This window comes from Gekko japonicus, unplaced genomic scaffold (assembly GCF_001447785.1).
Source record: "Gekko japonicus isolate JY-2015 unplaced genomic scaffold, Gekko_japonicus_V1.1 scaffold2881, whole genome shotgun sequence".
Lineage (NCBI taxonomy): Eukaryota > Metazoa > Chordata > Lepidosauria > Squamata > Gekkonidae > Gekko > Gekko japonicus.
Window position 1 is genome coordinate 75,325 of NW_015160313.1, and position 17,534 is coordinate 92,858.

At 49.2% G+C, this 17,534-nt stretch overlaps 1 protein-coding gene across 1 annotated transcript; it reads right to left on the bottom strand.

Annotated features, from left to right (window-relative positions):
* Positions 1 to 3,040: 3,040 nt before the first annotated feature.
* Positions 3,041 to 16,271, bottom strand: LRIT2 (leucine-rich repeat, immunoglobulin-like and transmembrane domains 2). The gene is made up of 3 exons (XM_015416755.1): positions 16,156 to 16,271; positions 13,104 to 13,885; positions 3,041 to 3,831 (listed from the first exon to the last, which is right to left on the bottom strand). Exons 1-3 carry the CDS (start codon positions 16,269 to 16,271, stop codon positions 3,041 to 3,043), a joined length of 1,689 nt encoding a protein of 562 aa, XP_015272241.1.
* Positions 16,272 to 17,534: the final 1,263 nt, after the last annotated feature.

Sequence of the window (17,534 nt, forward strand, 5' to 3'; positions counted from 1 at the left end):
CCTCCTCTGAAGTCAGCCCAGAAGAAGAACCCTCAACTATACCTGAGGAGGAAGAGTCCCCAGCAGCTGCACAGGAGGTGCAGCCAGAAGGAGAGGCCGATCGTGCGCCTGGCCCAGCACCCCCAGTTGCAGACACCCCAAGGCCAGACTCCCCAAGGCCTAGTTCTCCTGAGTGCCCCAGACATAGGGCACGCCAGAGGCAGACTATGCAGGAGCGAAGAAGGAGTGCCAGGCTGCAGCTCCTGCAGAGGCAGAGGGCAGAGCTGTAAGCCTTTGCAGACTCAACCCCAGGGAAGGAAGGACCTGCTCAAAAGCACTCAGTGCACCTGGTTCAACCTGGCAGCAGCTTTGCTCACTCAGACCTGCTCCTGCTTGTGTGTAGCAGCTGCTTAGGATTCCCAAGTACTTACCGTGATCCAGTGGGGGAAACATGCTCCCCGGCTGGACCATTCCTCCCTCTAACACACCATGCCGTCGCCAGGAAGTGACGCCGGGCGGCGCTCTGGCAATGGGACTGAAAACTCGATGGTACCATCGAGTTTACAGCCCCATTGCCAGAGCGTCGCCCAGCATCACTTCCTGGCGACGGCATGGTGCGGCGTGTCTGTTGTCCCCGCAGGAATGACCCTGCGAGGACGTCTGTGTCCCCCGCCAAATCACGGTAAGTACTTGGGAAGCCTGCAGCCGCTCCTTGTTCTTGCAACCTTGAATTGACTTTTGGCTCTGACTGACCTGGATTTTGGACTGTGCTTACAAGCTTCCAGTGTGTGGTCTCTGTGGCAGCCAGCCAAGACAGCACACCAGGGTTGCTCCACAGAGGCAGGCAAGAGCAAACGACTTCTGAACATCTGTTGACCCTGTGAGATTGTTGTGAGTTGACTGTGACCTGATGGCACTTTGCACACAGAGAGAGAGACACACGCGAGCAGCAGAAAAACAAGATTAGTGAAGACAGCTTTATTGAAGCCAATGAGACACCTCAGCCTGTTGGTGCTTTAAGTTTTCAGCCTCTGCCGTGCTGCCACTGTCCTTAAAATAACAGTGGCCCCCTTTTTGGCAGCGTCGATGAAGCCACCACCCACGCAATCACACCAGAGCGACTAAAATAAATGCGCTTAGTTAAAATGGGACTCCTCGTGCCAGTGACGGAGATTAGTAAGAACACGAGGAGAGTCCTGCAGGGTCAGCCCCAGGCTCCGTCGAGTCCAGCATCCTGTTTCCAGCAGAGCCGGATCAGATGCTTCCATCAGGGCCAACAGCCCACCTCCACCTAATCCCTTCGAGTGCCATCTATAATAACCACAGTCGATGTGAATGTGGAAGTGCATCTGTCCACTGAACCGGACAGACAGAACTGGTTGGCCACTGTGTGAGACAGGATGCCGGACTAGATGGACTATTGGTCTGATCCAGCAGGGCTCTTCATATGTTCTTACGATAGGGATAGGCCATGGATCAGTGGTAGACAAGCTGCTTAGCATGCAGACGGTCCCAGGTTCAATCCCTGGTATCCCCAGTTAGATGATACGGCAGTAGGTGATGAGAAAAATCTCTGCCTGAGACCCTGGAGGAACACTGCCAGTCTGAGGCCCCGGTCACATGGCAAAGTTGTCGCGGGAGAGGCACGGGAGTCCTGCGGATTTTCCAGGTGCGATCTCACCCCAACATCTGGGAAGCGCAGTGCTCCCGTGGCGAACCCGTGGCTCCCCGCCGAAAGTGCGGAGTTAAAAACTAGTACCTACGAGGTACTCGCTTCCTGAAACCGCGGGCCAAGGGCAGGCATCTGATCGCATTCCCGGTAGACTTACATGGCATCCGGCGCCCGCCACTGTTCATCTCCGCAGGTTGTGCAACAGCGCCCAACAGCGCATGCACACAAAGAGCGATTGCTAGTGTGATCATGTCACATGGCTTCTGTGCCGTGCTGCAGGATACCTGTCTGATCGGCATTTCCCCCGAACCACGGGACCTCGACCGGGATGTGTGCTCGGGCAGCCGCACGTTAGTTTCCTCCGGGGCAATTAGCCACACCTCCCCCCCCCCCCGCGATATCTGGCCCGTGTGACTGGGGCCTGAGTAGACAATATGGACCTTGAGGAACCAAAAGTCTGAAGCAATATAAGCTTCAGGTATCAATGTGTTCAATGCATACCGACTTCCAGACAGTGATCCCCAGTGTGGTCCCTGGTGACAGGTTTTCTGGCTTCCACTTCCTTCTTTCTTGAAGCAAAGACCTATTATCACATTCCTCCACCTTGCTCCTATCACACTGGAGCAAGATCAGTTTCTAAAGAGCCCGTAGTCCACAAGGAACACCCACCGAGAAGGCCGGGGACCCCGACACTAAAAGCTCGATACAGGCTTTTGCGAGGAAGCAAATAAAGCACAACTTTATATTTCTCAGAACATTTTACTTTCTTCATTTACGTTCCTTGAACAGTCTCGGTCTTACAGTGTGCCATCTTTTATGAGCTACTGCTGTGAACAATCATTCAAACAGTTCACAGTGTTACCATTCGCAATTCCCCATTTGTTCCTTCTTTTAAACCCAGTTGAACTGATCCTTCTGGTCTTAAACACTTACCTTCACCATGACATATCTGAAACTTCCTGGTCAATTAATTTTTAATAATAATAATAATAATGCAACCATAGCAATAGGAAACAAGCAGTGTGTTGGAGTCCCAGAGCAGTCTGGTAATCTAAATCGCAGCTGAACTTCTATGGAGGATCTCCGGGCATACACTAATTGTTGATAACTTACATGATCATTCTACAGTCCCATCAATCTGGTCCCCAATTTATAAATCATAAAACCCAGCTAGACAACTGAATGAGGCATATCGCTCCTAGCGGAACAAGTCATTGCCTACCAATAATTCTGCCCACCTACAGGCATTGGGTGGTTCCACGGCCTTTTGAAAACAGTGTCTTATTATGTGTGCATTTCACACGCCAAGCTGTTGATGCAACACCACCAGTGCACTTGCCTGTGTTTGCACTTCCTCTTGCCTAGCACGTCACAGTCCAGGGAGACTGGCTAATAGAGATCGGCGTTATTTCGGTGCTCCATTTTCTGTCTGCCGCTGTTTTCCTTGTCCTCAAACACCCCCAGATCTCTTTTGCTGTCACTGGAGTCATGGTGGCACAACCCCTCGTCGCTACCTGTCGGCAAGCTGTCGAACGTGCTCTCCTTGTTGACTCCTCGGAGAGTTTTCGCTTTCCTCTTCTTGCGGCAGATGTCGGGGCACTTCTGCATGCAATTAAACCGGGTATCGGTGGTGCAGGCATACATCCCCACGGGGACAGCCAGTACCATGGCGCACACGATAATGATTATGTGGATGACTTTCTCCCGCTGCTCCAATTCGCTGATGTCATTTCCTGTCACAAAGACAATGCACTGTCCTCTTTGAGACATCTGGTTCCTTAGAGTCACGCACACTTCATATTTGGTGGCAGGGAGCAGGTCATTGACCGAGTAGCTGTTCACGCCAGGGGCAATGTAAATCGTTTCCTTCTTGGCGTCATCATACTTCCCAAAATGGAGGGTGTACTCTGGATTCTCAGTCACGGTGTACCACTCCAGCGTGATCCCATAGACTGTCTGCTTGGCAATCCTCACGTCAATGTAGGGGTTCTCCCGTGAGAAGGAGGAGGAGAAGGAAGAGGCCATCACACTGGGGGCTTGGACATTCAGGACGATTGTGGCCGAGGCGTTGCCGAGGAAATTGGCAGCTGTGCAGGTATAGTTGCCCCGATCCATCACATGGACTGAAGGAAGCACCAAGTCTGACTTGGTGGTATCTTCACTGATGTGGCTCATGGACTCTAGAAGCAAAGGAGGACAAAGGTGAGCATGTGACTGGGAGGAATGCCACCAGTTTTCCTGAAACTCTTGTTAGCTTCCTTATAAATTCCAAAAATGCATGAAGAAACTTAGGGGGGGTGTAGTTAAGATGTGAGACTTGGATGGGGGAGACCTGGGTTCAGATCCCTATGCAGGACGCACAGCAATACTGAACGAAGCACTCTCACCTTGGGCCAGACCTTCCCTTTCTAATGTCTCTGGGGCCCAATATACCTTTATGCATGCCCCAGGCTAGCCTGATCTCATTAGATCTCAGAAGCTAAGCAGGGTCGGCCCTGGTTAGTACTTGGATGGGAGACCACCAAGGAAGTCCAGGGTTGCTGCGCAGAGGCAGGCAATAGTAAACCACCTCTGAACATCTCTTGCCTTGCAAACTCTACAGGGTCACCGTACGTCAGCTGCAACTAGATGGCAATTTCCACGACCACCACGTACTGTTGATTCAGATCATGAGTGGAAGTAGCTATTTTCTTGTCAAGCCCCCCTTTCTCATTAAGTAAATATAAAGGTTTCCCTTGCCCAAAAGCCAGACGAATCCGACTCAAGGGGGGTGGCTCATCTCCGTTTCAAAGTCGAAGAGCCAGCGCTGTCCAAAGACGTTTCTGTGGTCATGTGGCCGGCATGACTAAAGACCAAGGCGCACGGAATGCTGTTACCTTCCCACCGAAGTGGTCCCTATTTATCTACTTGCAATTTCTTGCTTTCGAACTGCTAGGTTGGCAGGAGCTGGAACTAGAAACAGGAGCTCACTCCGTCATGTGGCACCCGGGTCTTGAACTGCTGAACTACTGACCTTCCACAGCCTGCAGTTCAGCGTCTTAACCACTTGAGCCACCGCAGCTCCCTTCTCATTACCACCCCATTAAATTGGTCTGGAGGGGCTCCTTCAGTTCCCTGTCCCATGTCCCCCCATTTCTCCCTCTCTTGATAGCATGCATTTTTGTATTTGCCTTTGCATTTATTTATTCACTAGGCACAAGGCCCATTGCGGGAAGAGAGGAAATGGGCCCTAGAGAGGGGCCACTGGAGGGACCCCCAAACGCAGTGGTAAAGGAGAGCATGGTGGCTCCTCAGTGGCCAGCCTCATGCCTCCCCCCACTGTGTGCTGGAGGCGGCGGGGCAAGCCAGCCGGGTGCACTGGAGGAGGCGGTTGCCAAAGGCAGCAGGCCTCGCCCGTCCACAGCGCTGCACAGCAGCGGTGGGCCAAGCCAGGTGGGCTGCTTCCTTCCTCGCCCTCCCAGCCGCTCAAGGGCCTGGTACGCCAAGGCAGCCGGCCTCACCCCTCTCCCCACCGGCCGACCGAGCAAACGAGTGAGCGGCACACGTAGCGATAGAGCAACGTGCGTGCAAAGGCGGCTAGCCTCGTCCCTCCCCTCCAGCCAATGGCATGCCAGTTGCCCCGAGTGGCAGCCGACGGGCCAATGACTGAGGGAGCGCATTTCCTCTCGCCACCCCATAGGCCACCCAAAATCCCTTTTATAATAAGGAGAGATATCCCATTTTTCTCCCCAACCTGGATTCAAAGCCGCTTAGAACGTCATCCTCCCTTTTCCCATTTCCCACAACAGCCCTATGAGATAGGTCAGGCTGAGAATACGAGATGGGCCCGAGGTCACCCAGCACGTTTCCATGGTAGAAGTGAGAATTTGAACCCTGGTCTCCCAGAATCCTAGTCCGACACTCCACTCGCTCCGCCACACCATCGCTTGGGTTGTGTTAGATTGTTTCCAACAAGACTCAATAGACTGGATCCAGCCGAAGGCTGTGGATCTTCCCGGTGTTCTCGTTTCCCTTGAGTCCTTTCCAGCCACAGGAAAGTTCATTCCTAGGGTCATGACCCCACATGGCTATTAGTCCATGTGCATCAGGGACCGCAATATGCAGTGGGATGAATGAAATCACCGTTCGTGATTCTTCTATAAGCAAAGCTACCCTGATGGAGGAGGGGATGACTTCAGCCCCTCCCCTCTCCTCAGTGCAGCCTCCCCACCCTTATGTCTTCTGATCCATATGGACCCCGAAACCCCAGGAATCAACTGCTGGGAAGGAGACACAGAATGTGGGGAAGATTTGTTGCCTTCACATCCACAGATGACTGGATCCAACACAATATAATTTAAAATTGGAGAGCAGAAGGGGGTCATTTCGTAGAAATAGAGGTGCAGGAGCTCATTAGCCACACCCCCTGACATCACCGGAAGTGTGTCGGAAGGCAACACCCATCGCTCAGGCTCCACTGGACTGTTTTGGATTGCTAGCTATTGGGGGGGGGGGAGAGAACATGCAGATCTGTCCTCACGGAGGAGGGAGAGCTTGTACCTGAATAAAACTTGGTCTTAAAGATGCCACTGGACTGTTTTGGACCAGGGGGCAGGGGGGGCTCTGAAATTTACCTAGCTGCTTCTTGCTCTGACTGAGGGCTGCTGGGAGCAGGGGGTGGGGCTTATTGCATGTCCCCGCCCCCTGGGCTCTTTACTGCCGGAGCTCCACTCCTGTGCACTCCTGCAGGAAATGACTCCTGGAGAGCAGCCTCTTCCTCAGTCTAATATACCCCACAGTGAGGATAAAATGGGAACGTCTCCAAGACTCTCTTTGGATTTCCTTGAAGGAAAGAGGCAGGATACAAAACTAAACTAAGAAAATGATAACTGGAAAAAAGCCCAACTTGCTTTGTAAACCTGCCTCTTGCCAGAAGACATCTGACAAGTCTTATCCAGTCTCTTCTTTCAAAATGATTTATATGGTTTTTGCCTTGGCAAGAGCAGCCACAACACTAGCAGATCTGAAAGCTAGTTTTACTGCTTTGTACTCTTCAAACATATGTAAATCCAGGACACTTCTGTTGTTTGCCTTGTCCAAGATAAAAAGCCTAACTCGGGAAATTTCCAAAGTATAATCTTGTAAAAGAGCATGAGAATGGTTATGACCAATATACATAAAGGAAAGTGGCCAAAGGTCATGGTCATCCAGTTTACCGAAAGTCTAGGATGGCCTACATTGCTTTATATATGTGCAACCTTCGGTAGCCCTTTTCTTTATTTTCATGTGCAAGCTTGGTTCCAAGGGAAACAACTTTTCTAAACTGTTTTTCTTGTGCTTTTAGTTTTAATTTGGTAGTGTCCCAAATCCCCCCACTGCTGATACTTAATGCAGGAGCATTGGGGTCGTTGAAACTGCTGTCAAGTCACAGCTGACTTATGGTGACCCCGTAGGGTTTTCAAGGGAAGAGACGTTCAGAGGTGGTTTTGCCATGGCCTGCCTCTGTGTCACGACCCTGCAACTTCCTTGGAGGTCTCCCATCCAAATACTGACCAGGGCCGACCCTGCTTAGCTTCCAAGACTTGACAACATTGGGCTAGCCTGGGCTATCCAGGCCAGGGCAAGAGCAGTACGCCAAGTGCTTATGCCCAATGCAAGAGCATCGCGTAAACCTGTGAAATATTCTTCATCTGCTGCAACCTTTGGAGGTGTCCTCCTCTGATTTCAAGGCCAGAAAAAGTGTCTGTTCTTGTTAAAGATATGTCAAGAACAATAACAACACTTTTGTTTCCCCCAAAAGGACGGAATAAGGATTCCCTGACTGTTCCCTGGAAGGCCAGATATTGAAGCTGAAGCTCAAATACTTTGGCTACCCAATGAGAAGGGAGCACTCCCTGGAGAAGACCCTGATGCTGGGAAAGACTGAAGGTCAAAGAAGACGGGGACGGCAAAGGATGAGATGGTTAGACAGTGTCATCGATGCAACGAACATGAAGTTGAGCAAACTTCAGAGGACGGCGGAAGACCGGAAGGCCTGGCGTGATCTGGTCCATGCGTTTGCGAAGAGTTGGACTCGACTGTGCGACTGAACAACAACAACATGAGATGGATTGACTCAGTCAAGGATGCCACGACCCTCAGTTTGCAAGACCTGAGCAAGGCTGTTGACTATGGGACATTTCAGAGGTCATTAATTCATAGAGTCACCATCAGTCGGAAGTGATTTGACAGCTCTTAACACACACACACACACACACACACACGCCCAGGGGTCATTTTGTAGAAAAAGAGGTGCAGGAGCTCATTAGCATAACTTATTAGCATAACGTATTTGCATATGCCACACCCCCTGACATCACCGGAAGTGTGTCAGAAGGCAACACCCACTGCTCAGGCTCCACTGGACTGTTTTGGATTGCTAGCTATGGGGGGGGGGGACGCGCAGATCTGCCCTCACAGAGGAGGGAGAGCTTGTACCTGAAGGCGGGCTGGGGGGCTCTGCAACTTACCTGGCTGCTTCTTGCTCCTCCTGGCTGACGGAGGGCTGCTGGGAGCAGGGGGTGGGACTTGTTGCAATTGCCCGCCCCCTGGGCTCCTTACTGCCGGAGCTCCGCTCCTGTGCGCTCCCGCAGGAAATGACCCCTTGCACACGCCTAATCCAGCAAAGGTTTGTTATGACTCTACCCTACTGAATGCCAGATACCAGGTTCTGATTGGACGGTATGTTGCAGTGGCTAGCGAATCAGACTAGAGGGGGTGTGAGCCTAGAACCATAACCCTCACTGGGTGATCCTGAACCCACCACATTCTCTCTCAGCCTAACCTCTTCATGAGGTCGTTGTGAGGATGGAATTGGGGGGTAGGGGAGGACTAAGTAATACCACCCTGAGCTCCTTCAGGGAAGGGTGTAGCAACAATGTAGTGAAGAAATGGAAAACGATCGACTTAGCCGTGCCAGTGCAGCATAGGGGTTAAGAGTGTCTAATGTCCGGGAGATCTCAGTTTGAGTCCCCACTCATGCCATGGAAGCCCGCTGGGAGACCTTGGGCCAGTTACACTCCCCCAGCTTAACCTACCTCACAGGGTTGTTGTGAGGATAAAATAATGGAGAGGAGAAGGATGTAAGCCATTCTAGGGGTCCCCACTGGGGGAAAAGTGGGGTACAAATGAATTAACTAAATAACAATAAAATAAGAATTTTTTCTAGTCTAAGGACCCTGATTTTAATGGACTCAGACCAGAGGAACTCTGCATAGACTTTCTGTGTTACTAATTCAATCACCTAGGTTTAGCCATGGATACATTGTGCTGGATTATACTCCAGAACCACCATATATACATAAATAGAATACAATTAATTAATTAATTAATTAAAGTCCCTGATGAAGGGTGAATAGATCTGATAATCAATAGATCAAAACCTAAGAAAGGAAACAGCAAATTATGAAGGTCTTTGGGTGCGACCAACAATGCACCCAATTAATTAAGATCAGTCTAATTAAAATCATAGGAGCTGCGGTGGCTCAAGTGGTTAAAATGCTGAACTGCAGGCTGTGGAAGGTCAGTAGTTCAGCAGTTCGAGACCCGGGTTGCTGCATGATGGAGTGAGCTCCCGTCTCTAGTTCCAGCTCCTGCCAACCTAGCAGTTCGAAAGCAAGAAATTGCAAGTAGATCAATAGGTACCACTTCGGTGGGAAGGTAACAGCGTTCCGTGCGCCGTGGTGTTTAGTCATGCTGGCCACATGACCACGGGAATGTCTTCGGACAGCGCTGGTTCTTAGGCTTGGAAACGGAGATGAGCACCGCAACCCTAGAGTCAGACTCGACTGGCTTTCGAGCAAGGGAACCTTTACCTTTACTTTAATTAAAATCAATGGGATGAAACTGAAGTTGGTTATGGTTATAGCGATTGCTTTTCAAACTTAGAGGCTGCAGCTGCGTTGCATCTTGAAGAATGCCACCTTCCAGGAGCCATAAGAAAACCTGTGAGGCTCTGCTTCTCTGTCCAAGCCTAATACACTCAGATTTATCAGTCTCCTGTCCTGCTACCATAACGATGATATCCAACGAAGGATTGTTTGTGGAAATCTCTGCCTCCCTCCTCCTGAATCAATGTGATTCCTTAAGTTTAGCAGAATGCGGTTGGCTTCTAGTCCTGTGACACGCCAACGGTATAATCCTATGCACTTTAGAAGGAAGGCATGTTTTATTCAATGGAGCTTATTCCCAGGTGAGTATTAGGACTGCAGCTCATGTGACTGATATCCTAGACTCAGTCAATTGTTCTATTCAGCAATCAGTAGCCTTATTTACGTAAGAAGTTAAGTACTTGGTCATAAGCCCTGTTCAGAAATTCGAGCGCCTTGCTGTAAGAGGCCCTGAACCTGTTTGTGGGAAGGGTGGGATATAAATCGAAACAACAAATAAATAAATAAATAAATAAATAAATAAATAAATAAATAAATAAAGTGGCAGAATCAAAAATAAAGTCCCGAATTATTAATTTTTTTTTTAAAAAAATAATCCCTGGGTTTAGATGATACATAAAAGGTAAAGGTAAAGGTTCCCTTGCTCGAAAGCCAGTCAAATCCGACTCTAGGGTTGCGGTGCTCATCTCTGTTTCAAAGCCGAAGAGCCAGCGCTGTCTGAAGACGTTTCCGTGGTCATGTGGCCGGCATGACTAAACACCAAGGCACACGGAACGCGTTTTGTTGTTACCTTCCCACCGAAGTGGTACCTATTTAAGGTAAAGTTAAAGGTTCCCTTGCTCGAATGCCAGTCAAATCCGACTCTAGGGTTGCGGTGCTCATCTCCGTTTCAAAGCCGAAGAGCCAGCGCTGTCCGAAGACGTTTCCGTGGTCATGTGGCCGGCATGACTAAACACCAAGGCGCACGGGACGCTGTTACCTGCCCACCGAAGTGGTACCTATTGATCAACTTGCAATTTCTTGCTTTCGAACTGCTAGGTTGGCAGGAGCTGGAACTAGAGACGGGAGCTCACTCGGTCATGTGGCACCCGGGTCTCAAACTGCTGAACTACTGACCTTCCACAGCCTGCAGTTCAGCGTCTTAACCACTTGAGCTACCGCAGCTCCTTAGATGATACATACAAGCTCTTAATTTTAAGCGCAGAAAGAATAAATCTAACTACAGTCAGTGTGACTTCCTTACCATTAACAGCCAAGAGAAATAAAAGTATCTTAAGTCCATCAATTGACTGATTTAGAAACTGATTGCTTTTCTCTGCAATGGGGGAACCAAAGTGGCTTGCAACATTATGCTCCCCTACTCCATTTCATCCTCACATGAACAACATCCCTATGAGGTAGGTTAGAGTGACTCACTTGGCAAGCGTCCTACATTTCCACCACTGCACCATGCCGGCTCTCAGTCCTTGGACTGACCACTTAGCCCCGTTGAGTCCAGCCAACTAAACCAGCTCAAACTGTAGACATTCACCATTTGCGGGAGTTCCATTTCTGAAAATCTACAAGTGCTGGGCGGCAGGGAATCAGTTGCCTTCAGAATGGCCCTGGAAAGGACCACCCCCAGCCCCCATGCAGGGAAGCCAGGCCCAGGTGTGTGTCTCACACGATGCCCAACTTGACCACAGCACTGCTGATCAAGCCGTTCAGCAGTGGCCTTCTCACCCACCCAGCCTGGGCCAGTCACATGGCAATGCTGCAGCTGGGCACCGACATGCGAGTTGCTTGGCCAGGCAGATGAGGCAGGAAGTGCTGTGGGTCACCTGGACCTGGCGGATGAGGCGGTCACATGAGTCACCTGACCAGAATGTTGAGGTGGGCGTCATATGACTCATCTCGTACAAATACTTCCTCCATGCGTAGACTGTCTCCTGGAGGCTGTCATCAAGCCACAGCCGATTTACGACAACCTCGTGGGGTTTTCAAGGCAAGAGGCATTCAGAGGTGGTTTGCCATTGCCTGCCTCTGCATAGCAACCCTGGACTTCCTTGCTGGTCTCCCTTCCAAATAGTGACCACGGCTGACCCAGCTCAGCTTCCAAGATCTGAAGAGATTGGGCTAGCCTGGGCAAACCAGGTCAGCTCCCGTGCCCTTACTGTTGCTAAATATGACAACACTGGAGAGATAAATGCCCGCCTCCTGTAAGCCCACCTCCTGTGGATTGAGAACCTTGTTGTTGTTGTTGTTGTTCAGTCGCACAGTCGAGTCCGACTCTTTGTGACCCCATGGACCAGATCACGCCAGGCCCTCCTGTCTTCCGCTGTCCTCTGAAGTTGGCTCAACTTCATGTTCGTTGCATCTGTGACACTGTCTAGCCATCTCACCCTTTGCCGTCCCGCGTCTTCTTTGACCTTCAATCTTTCCCAGCATAATCTTTCCCTTGAGAACCTTACAACCCTATCAACATTTGAACATATGACATAAAAACGGCTATTGCCTAGGGCCATGTTTTATATATATTTGGAAACCATGTATAGACTTGCCAACATGGTTGCTATATTTTCTGTTTCTTTTCTGTTTGGGAGTAGCAATAAAAATTTTTTAAAAAATGCCTAGACACAGTTCTGACAAATACAAGATTGTGAAACAGCCAGGTGCTGGGCATGCATGAAACACGCATGAAATACAAGAAGCTGCCTTATACTGAATCACACCCTTGGCCCATCAGAGTCAGTATGGTCTCCTCTGACTGGACGTAGCTCTCCAAGGTCTCAGGCAGAGGTCTTTCACATCACCTACTGTCAGATCCTTTAACTGGAGATGCGGGGGTTGAACCTAGACCCTCCTGCAGGCAAAGCAGATGCTCTGCCACTGAGCTACTGAGAGCAGGCTCATGTCTGCTCTCCCCCGCCAACATGTGTAGGGGTCATGTGCTCTGGAGTAATCATATCATGTGGTCAGGCCACAGACTGAGGATAAGTGAAATCATAAGTCACAAATCCATGAATGGCAAGGGTATTCATCTTTACTGGTTCCTAGATCAACTCAGGGCTTTTTTTGTAGAAAAAGCACAGCAGGAACTCATTAGCATAACAGGCCACACCTAACAGTAGAAATGCATTAGCATATTAGGCCACACCCCTGACAGAGCAGCTCATTAGCATATTATGCCACACTTCACATTACCAGAAGTGTGGTCATCCAGCCACACTCACCTTTTGCTTCTTATTCTGTTTACCTTTTTTGTTGTCAAAACCCAGGGCTTTTTTTTTGTAGCAGGAACCCTTTGCATGTTAGGCCACACACCCTTAATGTAGCCAGTCCTAATGAGTTCCTGCTGTTGGGTGTGGGCTATTATGCTAATGAGTTCCTGCTGGGCATGGCCAACTCGGGAGCCAGCCGGAACTCCGTTCCTGTGCGTTCCTGCCCAAAAATAGCCCTGGATCAACTTATTGTTAATAGAAGATCAGAGTCCCAAGAAAGAAGGAATGCATAAAATATGGACCATGGGCTTCTCGTGAAATCACTTGCTGTGAAATAATGCTTACCATTAAATGCCCGTAGATGTTTCAGCGTATAAGTCCACCGGATTGCTGAGGAGGGTCTGGTATGCACTAGACAGGTCAAAGTAACATTTAGCCCAACAGCTACGGTAACATTGGGCTCGGTGGCTGAAACCACAGGCTTCGTGCAGCTGTTCAGTTCCACTTCATGAAAGTATTTTCCTTCCCTAACCATGGGACTCAAACAAGTTAAGTAGGAATTCATCAGAATTAGGGGTGGGCTAATGGACCGGATGAGCTGGACAAACCCCCGCAGGCGGCAGTCGCATATCCACGGGTTATCATGCAAGGCTAGCACTGCATTCGATGCAGCTTCCATTTTCTTCTCCGGATGTTGAAATTTTTGGTACACGGGCCAGTTATTGAAAACATCCCTGGAGATGACCGTAAACTGATTGGAAGACAAGTCTAAGTAGGTCAGGTTCGGCAGGTAGCGGAGGGCGTGTTCAGGAAGGACATCGAGTCTGTTGTGCTTCAGGTCCAGGATGTTTAGCGCTGGGGTCGCCTGGAACGCTGTCCATGGTACTGAACTCAGCTTGTTCCCTTGCAACCTCAGCTCAATCAAATCCTTGAGGTACTCCAGGCTTTTGAGGTGGATGACCGTGATGTTATTAAAGTTCAGCCAAAGAGATTCCAAGGCACTGACATTGGAGAATGCCCCGTGAGGCAGTTCTGTTAGGTGAGAGTTTTCTATTCTGATTTTCTTGATATCTTGAGGGATGCCTTCCAGGATCATTTCCAAGGATGCAGAGATGCAAAACAAGCTCCTAGGGAGAAAAAAAATCGGCACTGGTAATATGGAGCATCCAGACCAAACCATGCCGGAACTCTTCCTAGAATCTAAAATGACTAAATGGAGGATTTTCTACTCTGGTCACCTTCAGTGTTCCCTTTAAGCTGAGTTAGCGTGAGCTAGCTCACAGTTTTTTTAGCCTCCAGTTCACATTTTTGTCTTCGCTCAGGAAGGATGGCTCCAGAACAAACTAATTTATGCAGTAGCCAAATCACTCACTCACAACTTTAAAGACAGCAGCTCAAAAAGTAGATTTTTTTGCTCACAAGACTCCACCGCATAGAGCAGGGGTGTCAAACATGCGGCCCAGGGGCTGGATCAGGCCCCCTGGAGGGCTTCCATCAGGCCCGCAGTGGAACTGGCCATCTCCTGCTTTCAGTTCTACTGCTGCTGCTGCTGCATCATAACTTGCTTCGCCAGACTCCCTTAATCACTCAGCCATTTCATGTTTTAATCTGGGTTCTAGACTCGGAACTCTGAGCATGAGATTTCTGTGGTCAATGTCAATAAATCGAAAGTAGGTTTGCAGTTTACAGAGCTAATGTTTTAAGCATGTTTTTATTTTAAGTTAAAAAAAATCTTTGTGTTTGTGTCCTTTATAAAGTTTATATTTCCACTACCTGGGATTACATTTTTTTACACACATGGCCCGGCCCAACAAGGTCTCCTTTATGTCAGATCCGGCCCTCGTAACAAATGAGTTCAACACCCCTGGCTTAGAGGGAGTGCTGGTCACCTTATGAGAAGATAAAAGAGTCACTGGAAAAAACAATAATGCTAGGAAAAGTTAAAGGCAGTCGGAAAAGAGGAAGACCCAACAAGGGATGGATTGATGCAATCAATCAGTTTGTAAGGCCTGAGCAATGCTGTTAATGATAGGAAGTTTTGGAGGTGATTAGTTCATAGGATTACCATAAATTGGAAGCAACTTGATATTTTGGAGGTCATTAACTCATAGGATCGCCGTTAAGTTAGAAGCAACTTGACGGCACTTAACACACACACAGAATATAGAGTTTATCGTTGATTCTCATTGATTAATCCGTTGTAGGTTTAATAAATAAATAAAATTCACACATTAATATTTGATTCTAAGTCACAAATTCCAATTCTTTTGGTTCTAATTAATAAATGGAACTGTGCCATGGAATAACTACAAATTAGGCTTTTTCTGTGCAGGGACTGTGACAATAAAGCAGATTTATTTTCCGGTTTTAGTCGTAAATCCCAGACAGAAGTAAATTAAGGGAGTTATTAACGTTATGCCCCAACAGTCTCAGTATTTCACGAAAGTAGTCATGCCCTTATACTAAAAAAAAATAACTTCTAATTTTTTTAAGTGTTTGAATTACTGACTTGGATCCTGCCTCGGAGTTCTGCAAGCGGAAGGAGGGGGTGCTGGCTGGTCCCTCTTCCCACGGCAGAACTTTTGTTCCCACCAAGCTATTCCTAGGGGTCCTATTGGGCGGCAGCAGGTGGGGGGAAGCGGGGAAGTCCCATTCCACAGACAGAAAGCCTTCCACATGCAGACATTTTAGGCAAGACAGAAGCCACAAAGCATCATTCGGCCCAAGTGCACTGCTATCTTTAATGCAATAAATATGCATCTGGGAAAGAGAAAGAGTGAAGGTCAAAGAAGACGGGGACGGCAAAGGATGAGATGGTTAGACAGTGTCATCGATGCAACAAACATGAAGTTGAGCAAACTTCAGATGACAGTGGAAGACCAGAAGGCCTGGCGTGATCTGGTCCATGGGGTTGCAAAGAGTCGGACTCAACTGTGCGACTGAACAACAAACAACAACCAATATGCATCCCAATCCTATGCACATGCATTTGGTTCATCAGCACGTACACTGACGTAAGGCAGCATAAGCTTGCACTTTGTTGTGGCTAACCAGTCCCTTTTATTTTGTGATCCATTTTTTCTGGCACCTCCCCCTTCTAAACATTTGCCTATCTGATGTGTTTGTGTTCAGTGCCGTCAAGTCACAGCTGACTTACAGTGAACCCAGCCAGGGGCTTTCGAGGCCAGTGAGAAGCAGAGGGTGGGTTGGCCATTCCTCTGCAGAGTCTTCCTTGGGGGTCTCCTATCCAAGTACCGATCCTGCTTCGCTTCTGAGATCTGATGGAGATCGGGCTCGACTATGCCTATCTGCTCCCATTTGATATAAAGACCCATCGGAAAGAGAGGCCTCCGAAGACAGCTTTCTATAGCATTACTAAAACGTCGCCATGGCTTACCTTCCAAAGTGCTCGTTGGCGCAAGAGCATCCTGGGATGCAAGACGAACCCACCAGGCTCATCCCATGGGAGAAAAGGAGAAGGAGAAGGAGAAACAGGTGGCAAGCGAGGTCCATATTCTTCTGTTAAGTAAACACCGGGAAGGTTTTGCAATGGACATGGCAACGGCCTGTTAAGCAGCCAATCCTATTAAGAGTAATCGTCCTTGACGCAGGGATCCCTGCATTCCCCGTGACACCGGCTTTGCATAGGAAGCCAAACCGCCGGCACCTCAGCAGGGGCCAGCTTTATTTCAGCGGAAATAACTTGAGAAACGGCAAGTCTCCAGCAATGGGCCAAATCTCAGCTCCGTCATAAACTCGTGAAGGTGGCTTCGGGCAGGCCACAGTGACCTCCAACCTCCCATTTGGAATAGGAGGGATCGGCACTACATAAATGAAAACAGCTATGATCCACTATATCCTCGTGCTGGGTCCCAAGAATGGGCCATGTGCTACTCCTCCGTGCATGGAATGCGGTGCTTCCCCACATGCCTCTTCATTCCTGCAGCCCCTTTTGGACCCCCCCCCAAAGATCATTACCAGAGCAGAGGGTCCTGCATGGAGGAACAGGCATGCGGGTTAGAGGGGGGCGTGTGAGGAAAAATAAAGGGGTGAAATTGCTCCTCTTCCATGTGACCACTGAAGAAGAGAAGATGAGGAAGAGATTGGATTCATACCCCGCCCTTCACTACCCAAGGGAGTCTCAGAGCAGCTTACAAACTCCTTTCCCTTCTCCTCCCCACCACAGGCACCCTGTGAGGCAGGTGGGGCTGAGAGAGCTCTTGACAGAAACTGCTCTTTTTCAAGGACAGCTCTTGTCAGAACTACAGCTTGCCCAAGGTCACATCAGCAGGTGCAAGTGGAGGAGTGGGGAATCAAACCCGGTTCTCCCAGATTAGAGTCCGAACACTTAACCACTACACCAAACTGGCTCTCAGGTTTGGTTCAAGTCCAGTGGCATCTTAGGGACCAACCAGATTTTGGGGGTATAAGCTTTCAAGAATCAAAGTGCCCTTCCTCAGATACGAGTTGGAATGGAGACCCAGTGGGAAACGAGGACCCAGGGATCTCTCTCCCGATCCATATCTGATGGAGGGAGTTTTGAGATCTAGAAAGATTAGACCTCCTAAATCCTGTTGGTTTCTGAGATGCTACTGGACTCAACTGGAGCTGTCCTACTGCAAACCGACATGGCTACCCTCTGGAACAATCCACTGAGGAAAGGGGTCCATTTCATCCATTTGCCCCACATCACTCCAGCCCGCTAACTCCCACAACTGTCCTTTGGCACAGATCCCACAGTCTCAGGAATGATCTTTCTGGGGACCAAACGGGTTG

What these genes read in the sequence shown, in the direction of transcription:
- LRIT2 (XM_015416755.1), bottom strand. Translation starts at nt 16,271, where the DNA reads ATGGACCTCGCTTGCCACCTGTTTCTCCTTCTCCTTCTCCTTTTCTCC. An exon ending in GCCAACGAGCACTTTGGAAG is followed by an intron (nt 13,886 to 16,155) that starts GTAAGCCATGGC and finishes TTTTCTCCCTAG; the next exon opens with GAGCTTGTTTTGCATCTCTG. An exon ending in ACATCTACGGGCATTTAATG is followed by an intron (nt 3,832 to 13,103) that starts GTAAGCATTATT and finishes CTTTGCTTCTAG; the next exon opens with AGTCCATGAGCCACATCAGT.